The sequence below is a fragment of the Xiphophorus couchianus genome, chromosome 5, assembly GCF_001444195.1.
Source record: "Xiphophorus couchianus chromosome 5, X_couchianus-1.0, whole genome shotgun sequence".
NCBI classification, from domain to species: Eukaryota; Metazoa; Chordata; class Actinopteri; order Cyprinodontiformes; family Poeciliidae; genus Xiphophorus; species Xiphophorus couchianus.
In genome coordinates, this window is record NC_040232.1 from 30,982,756 (window position 1) to 30,999,685 (window position 16,930).

General features: G+C 41.9%; 1 protein-coding gene across 6 annotated transcripts in view; it reads right to left on the reverse strand.

Annotated features, from left to right (window-relative positions):
- Nucleotides 1–832: 832 nt before the first annotated feature.
- The window catches only part of LOC114144595 (adhesion G protein-coupled receptor L1), a 60,632-nt gene continuing 44,534 nt past the window's right edge, over nucleotides 833–16,930 (reverse strand). For 2 of the 6 annotated variants that reach the window (XM_028017612.1, XM_028017609.1), the window contains 14 exons: nucleotides 16,298–16,478; nucleotides 16,061–16,183; nucleotides 14,968–15,185; nucleotides 14,665–14,838; nucleotides 13,328–13,540; nucleotides 13,021–13,241; nucleotides 12,273–12,339; nucleotides 11,298–11,386; nucleotides 9,643–9,811; nucleotides 9,409–9,558; nucleotides 9,239–9,335; nucleotides 9,035–9,145; nucleotides 7,964–7,987; nucleotides 833–7,008 (listed from right to left, as the gene is read on the reverse strand). In XM_028017612.1, the coding sequence (XP_027873413.1) occupies nucleotides 5,033–7,008; nucleotides 7,964–7,987; nucleotides 9,035–9,145; nucleotides 9,239–9,335; nucleotides 9,409–9,558; nucleotides 9,643–9,811; nucleotides 11,298–11,386; nucleotides 12,273–12,339; nucleotides 13,021–13,241; nucleotides 13,328–13,540; nucleotides 14,665–14,838; nucleotides 14,968–15,185; nucleotides 16,061–16,183; nucleotides 16,298–16,478 (3,813 nt within the window). In that variant the 3' untranslated portion in view covers nucleotides 833–5,032. The remainder of the gene's footprint in view (nucleotides 7,009–7,963; nucleotides 7,988–9,034; nucleotides 9,146–9,238; nucleotides 9,336–9,408; nucleotides 9,559–9,642; nucleotides 9,812–11,297; nucleotides 11,387–12,272; nucleotides 12,340–13,020; nucleotides 13,242–13,327; nucleotides 13,541–14,664; nucleotides 14,839–14,967; nucleotides 15,186–16,060; nucleotides 16,184–16,297; nucleotides 16,479–16,930) is intronic. The other 4 variants (XM_028017608.1, XM_028017610.1, XM_028017611.1 and 1 more) reach the window with 3 other exon arrangements.

Below are 16,930 nucleotides of genomic sequence, written 5' to 3' on the forward strand. Positions count from 1 at the left end.
TGTACTCCAAATATCTGAAGCTCATTCTACTAGAAAATTCACAAAAAAAGTGTTTGCATTTTCAGTTTTAGAAAACGTGATAAGCAAGAATATGATTTTGTACAATGAATGCAAAATTACAGGCTGATAATAAACATTAATGTTTATACTTAGGCCTGAATATTCACAGGAAGGTCTGCTTTGCCATCTAAACATTTAGAGTTTCTGATATGTTTTGTAAAAACATAAGGTTTGTAAGTTTTTACGAACCTTTTTTTGTATTTTTAAAACATAAAAAACTTATGTACTTCATGTACTTCATTTATAAAGGTTTGATGAAGTAAATTTATATTTAGATCTGAAAATTTTTGCACCTGGTTGATTGTGTGTTATTCTATTGGTAATCGTTTCAGTGTTTGTTTTTTCTTTATTTTCATAATTTGTTTTCACCAAATTTTCATCTGCACCGGATCATCTTTCTGTTTCCTCTTCGTTCTTTTCTCTTTTAGTCTTACATTTGAATTGTTTTTTTTGGTTGTTTTTTTTACATCTTTTCTTGTCTGATGATCTACGTAAAAGTCGAAAATGAAAATACAATGAAACAATTTTTATTTATTTAGAAAACTGAAGACTTAAAAATGAAAATGGTTGGTAAAAGTTTATATATATGTATATATATACAGTATATACTATATATATATATATATATATATATATATATATATATATATATATATATAGAGAGAGAGAGAGAGAGAGAGATTACATTAAACTTAAAATGAGTCTATTAACCAAACCCTCCTCAATAATACAACACTTTGCAAAAGATTAATGTGAAACCACACCATAGAAGTAAATTAATAGTAAAAAAATCTTTATTTGATCAAGAGAAGTAATACAATCTTTATTCCTGTCATTAAAATCATACACAGTCATTTTTAAATTAAGTTTTGTAGTTAATCTTTCTTCTCAGCAGAACTATCTGAACTCATCGTTTCACCGAGTTCTTCTCTGCTGCCTAAAATGAATCTCATCAACTCCATCACTGGAGTTTCAGGAACAAGGTGTCTCTGATTTCATCGCCTCTTACTTCAAAATATGGCTACATTGTCACATGTACCAGTTTCTTTATACTTATATTGCCTGTGAAAATGTCGTTTTTCCATATTTTCAAATTTTCTCAGAAATGTAATGATCATGTACAACGATCGAACTTGTAAAGTTATCCTTTTGATAAAACTTCCAGTTAAAGTGATTTGTCACTGAATGCGTTCTGCACTGCTGCTCTATAATCATTTCAAATTGATAATTTTATCTTCATTAAAAAGATCCGCACCAGTGATTCGTTGGATGTTTTCAGCAACAATTTTCTTTTTTTATCTCTTGGTTTCTGTACAGTTTGGTGCAAAAGTCATTAAGTTATCCCTCAGTTCTTAAGTAAAAAATGGCTTTAATCAATATTTCTTTCTATTTCTTCAGGTCTTTTAAAGATTTTCTTTTTCACAGAGTAACAGCCCCAATATCTGTCAACATCTAAAAGGATATTTGTTTGACCTCTGCACCCAAAAAGCTTTCAAAATTCATGGGCGAAACTGGTTTTGTGTCTACTTAAGAAGTAGCAAAGAACCAGTGATGAAACGTTTTCACTTTGCTACAAGAGGCACAGGAACTCAGATGTTCCCATTCCTTTATTTTCTAAAAATGAAAAAAAAACGACAAACAAAAAAAACAGGTTAAACAGTTTAACACAAACAAAACTGAGATCTTGGCAACAAGTAATCAATCAACTAGAAGACAATGCATCTCCTTTTTTCTGATCATAGAAACTTTTTATCTGCATTTTCCTAATTTTTCAAAGAAAACATTTTATTACGTGCTGCTGTGGTCAGGTACTAGCACCGCACAGGAAATGAGTGGACTCCAAAGAAAATATTTAAAAGACTTGTAGAAAGCCTGAAGAAGTGACTTTTCTTTAGAGTCTTAGAGTGGAAATACAGGATGACCTAAGACTTTTGCACTGTTTTGCAGCCGTTTCATGTTTTGTACAGAGATGTTGCAATATGTCAGAGTCGTTGTCCTAAATGCCACACAGCAGAGACCGTCAGCCATGAGATCCCTTCACCATTTCATACTTTCCTGGTTTTACGTTTCGGTTGATCGGATATTTTGGGTCCGTAAAAGAGCAGTGTGCCATTGAACGCCTCGTATCGACCATCAGTTTGTATCTGCCTTGGTGACCTTTGCCCTCAGTTTGGCCATTAATATCTTACAGTCATAATTAGTTTTGATTTGATAAGGAGTCATAATGTCTCATTTCATGGGTCAACTGGTCCGAATGAGAACCAGACACACAATGAATGAAATTAGGGTATAATATAAAGAATTAAAAAAAAAAATTGTATACAATAAATTAAATAGGTAAGACTTGTCCAATTTAATCATTATTCATCTCTTATTGATCAAAAATACTTATTCAAACTGAAATTTTAAAGTGAGGTTTTGTTAAAAAATGCTCTAAAGGGTTAATGTCTTACCTGTGTCAGATTACTATCATTTAGTATAAATCCAGATTATCTGATCACAAAGATTAAGCTAACAGCTCATCAGAGAAAGGCCGAGACCAAAGACGTCTGTCGTCTCAGAACACATTAAGAACATGACAGAGATATATGCAAACACCGCTTTATAATCATTTAGGCCATTTGCATTCAGTAGATATATTCAGAGAAATGGCTGATTGTTACACAGGAAACTGTGCAACAATCAGCGTAGAAGAAGCACCACACCACTAATAATCCGCCTGTGTGAAATATTTCTGAGTGAAATATCTTGTTTCTTGCCTGATAAAGAGGGGTGATAAGCAAAAATACAGTTTATTCATCATTGCCATGTTGTTCTATCAGATAGTAACTCTGACCAGAAGTGCTTTCACATCTGATAACCTGGTAGACTGGGCTGGACTGGGGACTAAAATTGCAACATTTGTTACATTTTCAGCTTGTGCAGGTGGCTTTAACACTACAGTGTCTCAAACAAACCAAAAACCTTTGAAAATCTTGTTCACCTCCTCACCTGTGGTGGCGCTGCGCCAAGAACTACTGAAGGAAACGACACGAAAGTCTCTGAACAAGACGACAAGCACAGCTTCCTTCTTCTCAAAATGTACACAAAAGTGAAGTTTTAGTTAAGAGTATTTCTCTTTTGTCTTTGGTAGGAGACCACAAGCCTTTTCTTTCGCTTGCGCTAAACTAATGCGTTTGTTTATGTTGTGTTTACCCAGAATGCACAGTCCGCTTCCCGCCTTTGAAGCGGTCTCCGGTCCGTTTATGTCCACATGTGCATTCAAACTGCACCAGAGTTCACATTTATCAAAAACGAGACCTAAGTTGTAGGTGTATCAGAGTTCGATTGCACATTCACGCCTCTCCAAACAAACCGGGCTTTCTAGGCAAACAAACTAGAGTTTGATGAAAACGGACTAAAAAGGACTGGTGTGAATGCACTCCTAAAATCTGCTTCACATAGAAATCCCAAATTGCCACCCCCTACCTCCATTTCCCAGGTCTATACTCTTTTGACTTCTTCATAAATAAACTCTCAATGCAAACACAACAGTTTATACATAAACGTCTGTACCGTTTCTGAAACGGGCTGGAGTCCATTTTGGCCTTGGATCCTTTTGGACATGGTGGCGGCATTAGACCCTGGGTCCAACTGGATTTAAGCTAAATTACTGACTGCAGGTAAGATATCAGCCTCATAACAGAACCCCACTCCAGTCATTATGAACTATCCCTTTAACTACCAAGAGACAAAGTGATATAAAACGGGTAAACAGATGGATAATACATGTTCGGTTTACAGGTAGAAACTGGCAACATGCACAGATGAAATCAAGGCATGAATTGGCAAAGGGGGCAAATCGACCCAGATTCCACAGTAGATGTATAAAGTAGCATTTATTTATCCACTCTAAAATGTACATAACTATATTTTCTAATTCATCATGTGCTATCCAGGGTTTCTGAAAAGAACATCATCATCAGAAGATCATTTTTTAAAATTATCCTCGATTAATTATTAACAAAAATTTCGATCATTTCTCTGAATGCCTCCATCTCTCTTTGTGCACACAAACAGAAAAACAGGAACATTTATTTCACATGTTTACTTGAACTTCAATAGCAATACAAGACAATCAGAACACTTGAGGTCGATATGTACAAGGATCTCAGGAGGGGTTTGCAGAAAATCTCTCAGGTTTTACACAATCTCCAGCTCTGCGGTCAGCGAGTTCCTCCACGGGGCAGTTCGCGGCAGCTCTGGGGGGAACAAAAGTTTTTTGGTCTTGATGTGAAATGGGTCGAGTCAAAATCAGGAGGAGGAGAGAGACGGCCAGCTCCTCCAGTCGGTATTGATAAAATGCTTCAATGTGATACATTAAATATTCAATAATGTATTATATACACATACTTTCTCTGTCATACGCACATATACCCATCCTTACAGACACACATGCTCATCAAGCTATGCACACTCACTCAGCGCGTCCTCCTACAGTATGTAGCCTTGCAAAGCCACTATAAAGTCATGCACGAGTTCTTTGAAAGGATTTCTTTTTTTTGTTTTGTTTTGGCAACACACAAGTGCTTCTTTGACACACTGTTTGCTACAGGGAGGGGCAACACCCAGCCGATGAAGCAAAACCTAGGCGACGAGGACGGATTAAGGAAAGCACCAATGATATGGGAAGACACAAGGGCGTTTCGGGAAAGACAGAAGAGGGGAGCAGCAGGAGGAGAAGCAGCTATAAATGGATCACAGTCGTACAAAAGTAACAAAACACGGGGAAGGGGGAGAATCTCGTGGTGATTGGGGCGTAGAAGCAGGGAGGAGCCATCATGTAAAATGCCAGAATTGTTAAAGAAGTCCAACATTGTTATTTTTCTAAAGCATAATCTTAGATTCCATCTTTTTGGTCTTCACTTTGTTGAAATTGTCAACATCCTCCTCCTCCTCCCTGGTATCTATACCCCAATCACCACCGCCCTAGTCACAGGCTCGTCACCCGCTGCATCTGTCCGTCGTCTCCCTCAGAAGTGGGCTCTGCCGCGTACCCTGTCTCTCCGTTTGAAGCCAGTGGCGGGGGCTGGTAGAAGGTCTGCAAGTGATTGGGCCGTGGGCCTAACGGCGGGCGCCCCAGGCTGTAGGGCAGCTCCAGAGTGGGCCGCTGGGGCTGATGCCCACTGGTAGGGCTGACTTCTTCTGGGCCTTCGGGGCTGCTGTCTGGGTACATGTGAGTCGGCGGAGAGGTGCGGGTGTAAAAGCGGGGAGGGGAGCCGCTGCGGCTGTACACCTGCGGAGAGTGGCGGGAGTAGAGTTTACCCGGCGGCGAGTTGTCTTCTCGTGGCACGAAGATGTTTGTCGGCGGAGAGTTTCGGGAGAAGATGTTCAGTGGCGGAGAGCGGCGGTCTCCAGGGTATAGAGGGGACGGGTTCGAATCCCGTGTGTAGATGGGCGAGGAGTCTGGGTCCAAGTCGAGATCGGGCGTTAAAGGTAGGGTGAAGCTGTCTGAATCCTGTCGCTCGCCATGATACCGCAGAGACCCTCTGTCTTTCCCTCTCATCCTCCCGTCTAGGCCTCCATCTTTGTTTTCGAATGAGAAAGACTCCTCCCTGTCCAAATCTATCCCGCCTCTCCAAACATCCAGAGCTCTGTCCTTCTGTTTCTCGCTCTCTCGTTCGATCCCTGCCCTCCACCCATCTCTGTCCTTCAGGAAAAAGGATTCGTCCGACTCTCTTTCTACCTCACTTCTCCAACCATCCATACCAAAGTCTTTCTTCTGAGTGATAAAAGTCTCCCCCTGCTCTGTCTCCCCTGCTCGCCACAGCTCGAGTCGTCCGTCTCTCTTCTCGAGCATTTTAGATTCCTCCCTGCCTCTCTCGATGCCAGCCCTCCACTCATCCATCGTGCCATCTCGCTTATGAGAGGTAAAAGACTCGTCTCTTCCCCTCTCGGTTCCTCCTCTCCAGTCGTCAGACATTCCGTCTCTGTTCAGCAGAAATGTCTCCTCCTTTTCCCTGTCCTGGCCACCTCTCCATGCCTCTACAACCGCTTCTCTCTGCTTCATAAGCAGTGGCTCTTCCAGAGCCTTGTACAGCGACTCTGACTCCTGTGGTGGTGGGGGAGGAGGGGGAGGGAGAGGTCTGTCTCGATAGCGATCCCTGTCTCGCTCTGCCCCTCCAGTAGACTCCGCCGTGCTGCGGTGGCGGGACAAGGTACCCGGGGTGCGGCTTAGGGTAGAATAAGGCCGAGCTTGGACATCTGGTGGTCGAGCCGGCTGCCTTTCCTGGTGTCCACGCCTGCCCAGAGTACCTTGCAGCTGTGAGCGGTCTCCGTCTTTGAGTAACTCCTGGGTGTCGGAATCTCCAGAAATGCGTCCGTGTGACCAGTCATCTTGTAAGCGAGGCGTGGTGCCATGCTCTTGACCCCGTGTGGCGGCATTTGCCTCGGCGTCCTGTGCGGGCGGCCTTGCATGTGCCCAGCCCTCTTGCGCGTTCTGCCGGGAGCTCGGCTGCACCGTGGCAGACCAGCCCTCTTGCGAGGGCTGCGGGTGGCGGGTTAACGTAGCGGTGTGAGTAAGAGCTGGCCTCTCGTGGTGATGCGGCCTCGCCAGGCTCCCATAGCGCTCGGGCGGAACGGGCATGGGAACGGAGGGGCGCAGGTTGCTCTGCACCAGCTCCGAGATGATCATCTTCTCCAGAGCCACCGCATCGGACAGATTACGACGCATTCCGGCTCCGCTGTTGAGATCTGTCGAGCTGTGCGGCGTGAGGAGCCCCGGCGAGACGTCATCACCTCCAAGCCCAACACCCCCCTCCCTGAGGAGGTCGGCGCTGCCCACTACTCCCGCTCGGGACCCGGGCGTTGTACCCAGACCATGAAGGGTGAAGGTGTTTGGGGTGTAGCCTCCATTGAGACAAACACTGTCCAAGGCGCAGGATTCCTGGCTCTGTGACACTCCGCCCTCTGTGAGGAGAAATAAAGATATTAAAGTAAAAAAAACAAAAAAAACAGAGAAGACTGAAACAAAGACGGAAAGGCACATAATGAATGAACGAATTTATGAATGGATACAGATTGGCGTTCATATGTCGCTGAAGGTGGAGCGTTACTAGGAGGACTTGGGAGATAAACAAGCTGTTCCTTAATGAAATGTCTGCTCATGTTGAAACATGGAGAGGTGTAAGTTATGCCTTTACAGCACCTTGCAAAAGTATTTCCACCTCTTCAACATTATCCCACATTGTCACATTACAACCTTCAATGGATTTTGTTGGGATTCTAAATGAATAACCATCACAATTTTTTTAAATGTGTTTTCATCTGTCCTGAATTAATACTTTGCGAAGGCTCATGTTGCTGCTTTTTGGGCTATGACTCTACCATCTATGCACGTGAGACTGTAATGTCTCCCTTTTCTTGCTAAATAGCTCAAGCTGAGTTGGACTTTTAAATCTTGTCATAGATTTTCAGTCAGATTCAGGTCTGGACCTTGATTGGAACAATGATACACATGAATATGCTTTGTTTTAAGCTATTCCATTGAAGACTATCGCTGTATGTTGAGGGTCTTTTTCAGCTTCCCAAAACTTTACTTCCAGTATTACCTTGTATTTCGCTCCAACTTCCTATCAACCCTGACCAGCTCTCCTGACCCATTGTTTCTTTTAAGGGCAAAAAGATCAATTTTGGACAAACTTCTTCTACATGTTTGCTGTTTAGTTGGGCGGCCATATCTTCCATTTTCGCAGGACAGACTGAGCGTGACAAAATGTTGAGACGAAAAAGAAGCACGAATAATTTTGCAAGAAGACTACATGGTTTGTGCAAATTTACTTTCTGCAGCTGTTGTGCTGAATGAATTGAAAAAAGAAATGGTGCTCAATGACTTAAAGGAGCACAAAAGAAAAAGAGGTCATACTCTGTTTGTTTCTGAAGGTTCCTACTGGTCCACGTAAAGACACACAGAGACAGAGAAGGAAAGTGTGAAAAACATTTATAAACAACAAAAAACATTAAAAGAAAAAAAAAAAGAAATTGGCAAAAAAAAAGTCATCTTTCTCAGACTGAAATAAACTTAAAGCTTTATAAGGTTCAGGGACAGAATAAGACAGTAAACATGATGAACAAAAACAAGCACACAAATCTTTATCGATGTACATTATTAAAAATTATGTTACATTACACATAAAATGATCTATAGCCACTCTTTCAGGCTTTCAGTTTATGAGCTTTTAACCTCTAACTTTCATATTGAATATTGTTGTCTAATCTTGGTATTTGTTGACGTAAAGTTATATTTTATATACTTTGATTACAGCTGCATTGGCTTAGCACAGGTGATAAACAGGTCTGTCTGTTGCCTTTTTTCGGCCATTTTTTTGGGCGCGGTGGCCCGATGGGACCGGTAGCAGCGTGAACTCGCCAATGAATGTCAGCATTGGGGTTGTGGTTGACACACCAGTGCACCAGCTTTGCTTTTTAGGATTTGTAATATCAGCTGTGTGTCCAACATCCAGGCAGCTCTAATGGAAATTTGCAAGTATCTCCCAGGCCAATTATAATTACAGCCTGATTTTTACACATATAATCTAAAAGAATGTGACCAAAAAAAAGTGCAAATAGTTTTTCACAGCATTATTATTTAGATTTAGCAGCTGACGTATCCCTAATTTCACAAAATGATACTGAAACATGTTCTTTAAATTACAATGTTGAATTTTTACACTCCTACATAATATCAGTTTATTTTAATATTTTGAAAATACTGAAAAGTGTTTTTTTTTCTGGAATCTTCCCCAATAGAGACACAATTAACTTTTGTCCCATGAAATATTCACATCTGAAGTTGAGTAATAATTTAAAGTGACTCTGAACATACGCTCAACAATAAAAATATCCTATAAAAAACACTGAGATCCAGAGCACCCACTTGTTTTCTTAGATGTACCAGTAAAAATGGAAAGCTCACAGGTGATTTAATGCGACGTACCAGTGGAAGTGAAGGGCTGATTGTATCCCTGCGCCAGCATCGTGTCATAGGGAGAAGCTCCAGCATGAGTTTGCAGCATTTGGTTCGTCAGAAAATGGTTTCCCAAAGCAGCTGAAGGAGAGAGAGCAAAACGCGTCAAAATGTTTTGCTTTTTTTTTTATTTTCACAGCAGGCTGAAAGCAGAGCTAATTCCCCAAACCTCACCTCTGTTAAGAGTCGGAGTATTGTTAACATCTGCGGCGATGAAGGAGGACTCGGTCTGCCTGCGAACCGTGTCGTTCCACATCCTCCTGATGCGGCTCTGGAGTGGGAAATGAGCTCGCGGTTAAACAGTGGCTGGGGGTCAAACAGAGCCGCCGGCAGGTAAAACGCACCTGTCTGTTCGCCGTAGCTCTCCGGCTCTGGCTGCTGGTGTAGCGGCTGTTGGAGCGAAGCGCCGCGCCTTTCACCGAGTCCGGAGAGCTGGAGGAGGACGTGGCGCAGCACTGGGAGAGACGCAGGCATCGGCCGTAATCCTTCTGACCCTAAACCGCCGTTTACGCAAGACGGAGAGTTTAGTCGCAGAGAAACGGACGTGTGCCATTGCATAACGACTCCTGGATGCTGACCTTTCTGGCGAGCGTGCAGTGGAGGATGGTGATGAGGAGCGCCTGGGCTGTGTTGAGGGAGGTGAAGAGGTAAGCCAGCAGGAGAGACGGACCCGACAGGAACATCAAGCCCGAGGACCAGGTGACGCTCAGCAGGAATAGGAGAGTCAGGGAGCCCACGGCCCAGGCCCTGCAGGCCAAACAGCAGGGTCACACAAGATACAGGGAGGTTATTTTATTTCACTTTATTTATTATTTTTTTACAAATTAAACACAGTGGTGATGGAGATAGAGAGAGCCTGCAAAAAACGTAAATGTGGAGCAGAACAACAACAGGAGTAGATTATTATTCACGTCTAAATCTGAATATAATCTGTGGGCAGAGTTGAAAATGTACACAGACCCCACTGATTGTATGCGGCTGAGTTTGAGCCAATTTTGCAAATATGAAATAGCAAAAACATCTCAAATCTGGCAAAGGCCTTTTCTAAAAGGCTTGCAGTGGTTCTAGAAAGTGTTAATTCAGGGCGGGTGAAAGCAAATATATGACACTTTATGTGTGCAAAAACAAAATGCCGAAAACTACCTCATATTTTATACTTTATATCTGTGCACTGCTTTTGTTGGTCTGCCACACAGAGGCTCCAGAAAATACGTTACATTTTGTGGCTGTAAGGTGATAAAACAAAGAATGGATTTTGCAACTCATAAAAAAAAGCTTCAATAAATAACAGCATGCTTTTTTAAATTTATTTGTCACTTAGTCCTTTAAAGAAATCCATTTTTTAAAGAAAATCCCTGAATTTCAGATCTGTTCTGAGTTTTGAACATCATCAGTGGACGCCATCTTGGACACCCCACAGAAACGTTTCACCTTCCTGTTTTGTGTTATGACAAAACACACTGAGGAGGAGATGGCGACCTGATTACCTCTTGCTTGACATTCCCCAGCTGCGTTCCTGTCCACATTAACTGTTTGTTTTTTTATTTTGTCACAGGGACAGAGATAAGTTTTTTTGTCTATCAGCACAAGTCGACATAAACCTCACACTGGGGTTTTGAAACATTTTAATGTCACATGAATTCTGTTTTCCCGCAGAACCTGAACAAATACGTTACAAACACTATCTTACGTATGACTCAATACCTTTTGGAATAAATCTACCTCTGAAATATTCACAGTAACAAGATTTCCTGTTGCTGTACCGAAAACTTTTCCACACTTTCTTTTTTTTTATTTCCTCTGTGGATGTTCGGCTCTGCGTGTAATTCACAACGAATCTAAACCTTGAACAAAAATGTTCCTGAGTTTTTCTCCGAACAGTTGTATAAAAGCAAAGCGGGAACCCCACCGTGAGACACACGGCAAGCTCAAGCAAAGGTAACGGACAAAGCTCACACATATTCCCTGTTACGTGCAGAAAGTTGATTCTTTCATATTTCGTCTCTATCCAACATCCAGGTGATGCTGATTTCAAAACCTCAGAGAGACTTTTTGTCAATGTTAACTCAAAAACCTTGAAATTTCCGACTTCACACATAAAAAAAAACAGAAAAAAAAAAAAGGTGGCGCTGTAAAAGCTCGACACGCCACGAATTCTTCAAACATTGTACCGATTTAAACTCATTCAGACACCGTGACCTTTATTCAAACAGCACGAGGCAGTCTGACTGACCGGAGGTTGTCGTGGCGACTGGAGTCGGGCTTGAGTGCAGCAGTGCTGTGCATCTTGTGTAGGGTCATCACCAAGACAACCAGGTTCAACTGAGGCAAACGAGCAAAGACAGATATGTTATTTAATGACATTAGAGAGACACAAAACATTGTAACTTTCTTTTTTTATCCCTCTACAACAGCAACATTTCATTGTAATATTTCAAAGTGCTGTTTATCCATTTTTCAGGTTTTCTGAAGGCTTTCAAAGTTTTCGCTTGGACTTTGGCTGCTCTGTCAATCATTTTCAATCCAGTCGTTGTTCTTGACAGTGGCAGCGTATTGCACAGAACAATCTCAAAAGGTAAACTGGAGAACAGAACTGTCAAACGTTAAAAAACTTTTTTTTTTTAAAAAACATCTTCTGCTGACAGAGTGCATCCTGAGTTCCTGCTAACCTGACTCAGACGTCAACGTTTTTGCAACATGCATTTGACATTTGAGCAGCAAGACATTTATTATCTTATGATCTTAATGAGATCATGAGATAATAATGATCTAATTTTTATCTCATGAGATCATAATGATCTCATGAGAGATCATCCTGGAGTGCGACATACACACTCCAGGATGGGTACATTCCACAATTTGTGCAAATTGTGGAATGTACAAATTGTTTCACGATTTGTACATTCCACAAATCGTGAAACAATGCAACAATCATTAGTTTCTCATTCTGAAGCCCCAATTGGCTATTTTATAAGTTATTGGCATCCGGAACTGAGATCATCTGTTATCGCAACGTCTGATTTAAGATACTTTCACTTTAGTTATAAGCTGAAAACAATTTGAGTATGAACATTTTGTTAAGTGCCACCAGTCCAGTTTAAAACAAAACCCTGATTGTAGAAATAATGTCTGACGCTTTGGAAACAAGAAATAAAGAAATGAGAGACAACTGAAAAATATTTGCACGATACAATGCAGCAGTACCCACCGTAATGATGACAGCTACAGGTCCGAGGAAACTCCAGATGAAGTAGTTATCTGTGCGCAGCCAGCACCTGTAACAGGACCAACAGCCAGAGAAATAATAAAACTCCTCTTGTTGATGTTAGGCAGCAGGAAAAAGATCAGTACATCAAAATGGATAGATGTTCTCACACAACAGTAATAGATAAAAAAATCAATTTGACAATTTCAGTAAAATATTCTGAGGGGAGTAGATAGGAATTGGGAGGAGCAACCAATAAGCTCACACAGCATGTTCTTTAGTTGTCCTTACTTATTTATTCTTTTTTTTCTGGCTTGTTTTTTTTTTTCTTTCCCACTTTTACCCAAAATATGTGTGTGTGTCACTAGATTAGTTAAAGCAAGGAATATTTAAAAAAAAAAAAAAAAAAGCATATGGGGAGGAAACAATAATTGGAAAATAACTGCAAAGAAAATAAAAAAGCATAACCCACTTGCATTTTGTGTCGTGACACCGCTTGGTTATGTTCTGTGTTTTGTCTTTGTCCAAAATGTGTGCATTTTAACTTGTTTTTTTTCCCTCTCACACTTTTCTTTGTTAATTTTTGTTGTTGCCTTTTCTCTCTGCTAATCTAATTGGTTATTTTGCAGATCAAAACGTCCGTCTGCCAGCCTGTAGTGGTTGTTTTGTGTGCACTAATTGGTGTCTTTAAAAAAAATAAAAAATAAAGACAGTAGGGAAAACAGAGCAATTCCCACATTCATCAACTTACGCCGTTTTTGAACCGTATCCTCTGAAGTCGATGGCTGCCGACACGGCCACCACCAGCCCGGGCACAGAGTAGCCGCAGAGGTAAAAATACTTCCTCCTGGAGTTGCGTCCCTCGAACACTTCCCTCTGCAGAAGGTACAGCTCCACTGCCTCCAGGCACAACCAGCAGAACACGGACAGCAGCGAAAAGTGCAGCAGCCCAGCGGTGATGGAGCAGAGGACCTGGAAACGGGAGTGCAAAATGAGCAACCACAAAAAAAACTAAATTAACCAATTCATGCTGATTTGTCTGATAGCAAAGTACTGACCGTATACTTAGTCTTGTTGGCACCGATAAGGAAGATGAGTTCTGTGATGAGCAGGTTGGCCCACAGGTTGCAGTGAATGGTGCTGTGGTCAGTGTGCCAGGGCGCCCCCTGGCAGCAGAGGGTGATAAGGCAGGTAGCCAAACACACAAGAGCAACGGCGATGCCGACCCAGGAAACCACGTAGACCAGAAGCTCCTCCACACCGGCGCCGAACTGTGAAGCAAATGTCACAGCGGGGCGTCGATTGACGTGTGGAAAAACAACAAGAACGAACGAATGCAGAGGCAGAACGTTGGTGCAGATCCTAGAGCACATGTGGATGTATTGTATTGTGTTTTGAGCTGTGTATTTATGTGTGTGTGTTTGTTACATAACATCTACTTATGTGAATAAATCACAGCTAATGAAGAGAACATCTCGCAGGGAACACTTAATTTAATTTCATGGCAGGACAAAATATCCTGCTGCATGTCTGCAGCAGCAATCCAACGCCTATTCTGCGTCTGATTTCCTCCTTAATTTAGAAACCACAGTGTCAGTCTGAGCTCTCTGAGCAAGAGGAAGAAATAAGGCAAAATTTGGCAAATTGCCATTTGACACAACAGCAGTGACATGTCTTATAATCAACTATTCTAACACATGTAAAAAAGAACATGACATGCTTTATTAATATTGGCAAACAACAGTTTTTAAGTGTTGAGATCAAACCTAACTCAAATTTAGAGACAAAATTAATTGCCCACACTGGATTGTGTAAAAAAAACAAACAAAAAAAACACTTTCAATCAGTTCCTCTCTTATTTCTAGAGCTCTAACGACGCCTACAACAACTCTCCAGACCAGACCAGACACGATATCGAGTTCATGGGAACGAGACGCTACGCTTCAGGAACGTCTTTGTTCTGCTTTTTTTTTATTGATTTTTACTACAAACTCAACAACCTGATGTCTGATATTACTCTGCCGCCATTTATTGTTCCAGCTCGGAACCGAATGCAGGCAAATAAACGTTTTAGCTCTTTTATTACACCTGCCTCAGGAGGAGCCAAGCTGACGCTAACTGACCGGTGCTCATGAGGTAGCAGACACCTCGATGAGAAACGTTGTGATGTTTTAGGGTGCATTCACACCAGGAAAGTCCTTGGTCCTCTTGGACTTTGTTTATTTTTTTCACCCGGTGCGGTTTGCATTCATTTTGTGCTTCTTTGCAGCAGTTACATTCAGTTACACGGCCCAAATCCTTGGCGTGCTTGCCGCTGATCTCTACCGGAGGCCCAACAAACGTGTCCGTGTCTAAAGCTGTATCCAATGCTGTCGTGTACAGATGTGCAACTTACAACTGGTTGCTGGTAAGTCATGAGGACCGCATAGCTGGACAGATGGTTGCACGCACAAGTCGTGTGCGTGTTGTTTGTGTGCAGCAGGCGGCAGCCCTGCGTGGACCACCTGCCGCTGCCAGAAACCCCCGAAGCGTTCCAGAAAGAACAGTTGGGACCAAAGTGATTTTCCAGCTGCGGACGAAAATAAAAACACGGCCGAATATCCCGTGAGAGGCTGCGAAGGAAACTCAGGACCCAAACAGGAGGGATTTACTCTATCTAAATGTTAATCTGGACGTAATTGGATGCAAATACACATACCTGGAGATGTCTGAGAGTGAAGATCGCCGGCGCTGTGAGGTACACCCGGTTGGTGCCTCTGTGCACAGAGGCAGAGATGACATGGGAGTTGACCACCAGGCTCCTGCGCCGGGGCTCTTGGCCTTGGGCAAGTCCCAGTCCCAGACGCAAAGTTGAGTTCTGGGTGGTGAGGAAGGGGCCCAGGTTCTTGAAGAGGGAAAGGACCAACTTCACCTGACCTGCAAAAGCAAAAGCCCAGGCGGAAAATCACTTCGTGAAGTTTAAGAGAATTAGGACTGAAACGACTAATCAAATCAATCGTGACTAATCGATTACTGAAACGACTGCCAGCTAATTTGATAATTGATTAATCGTTAACTAGCGTATCCAGACTCAAAAAGAACAACACTCTCAGAGCAGTAACTAAACCGAAACTGTACAAAAAATATATACATTTTGCATCCAAGATGAAAAAGAAAAATCTTTGTCTGTAAAGATGGTCTAACCAAAACTCTTACAAAGTGGCATTTTAGCTTCACCTGGCTCAAAGTCTGTATCAAAAAATATATTTTTAAGCACCGTTTGCTGTCCTGTTTTTAATCGGTTGCTTCCAAAACTAATCAAAAAATCAGCTCAACACTACAAGTCAAACAGAAAGGGCAAAACCTTTCGTCATGTTGATGTTAGGAGTATCAACACTCCTAACATCATGGACATGCTGATGTTAGAAGATGTACAAATACATTATTTGCTACAAATTATCTACAGATGCATCATTTGCTACAAATTATGAAACATACCCTAAAAGATTGCTATTATTGTATTTTAGGCAATAAATGTTTATTTATTTGTTTATTGTATCTTTTAATGTATTTCTAATATTACATAAAAAAGGCTTAAATGAAAAATGAGCAGAAAGTGCCCATTATTTGTTCCCAATTAATCAATTAATTGTCAGAACAATCGATAGTACAATCGATTTCTAAAATAATCATTAGTTGCAGCCCTAACGAGAATGTGTTCAGAGATTTAAAGTATTGATATAGAGACATGTAATACTTCCACAAACCACCATGAACATTCGTTAATACCGATTTTTCCCGGCGCCACTGACCGTTGTTGCTGTACTGCTGCAGAGCCTGCGCCGATATCTGCAGGATGCTGTCGCTGTCATACGAGTGTGGGAAAGTCAAGTCCTGTATGTCAGCCTCAGTATTTAGTACATACACTTCCAGATCTGTGAATTGACAAAAAAACCCCAAAAAACAAGAGTACACGTTTGTGGATGAGTTCAGGATTCTTGCAGGCAGCATCGGGGGAAAATATGCAGGAAAGTGGAGAGTCAACGTGCCGACATTAGGCGCTCTGTCACTGAAACGGCCCTCGTAGAGATTGTTCGCCAACAGAAACGCTCCTTTCTCGACCGCGTCCAACAGCAGCGATGCAGAGCGGGACTGGTCAAGGTTGCTCATGTCTGCCCAGGACACCAGGGCTTCAGGACCCAGCAGGTTATCGGCTATCTGAACCACAGCCTGACAAAAACACACACACGGAAAGTTACCTGTCAGTAGGTCTGTTCAGCTGTCTGTGCAGTGCAGAAGTAGAAGAGGTATTCACATTCTTTCTGTCGTGTTATAAACATCAATGGATTCACATTGATGAAGAGTGAAATGAGTCTCAAAAATCCCCGTGCATTCGTAACCTGATCTGTGCGCAAATGCAGTTTTGTGTGTGTGTGTACCAGGCGACTTCCCTTATGTAACATTTGTAGATGTAGGAGAAGGTTTGTGAGGTTGTAGTTAAAAAGTTTGCGTGACCACATATTTACAAGTACCTGGAGTTACGCACAATTTTTTTTTTTACGGTTTACAAATCATATTTCACAGACAACTGTCCAAAGTTACACACAAAGATGCTTACACGAGTTACAAATCCAGTGTTACACACACACAGATAATTTTACACATGCACAGGTATTTTCAGA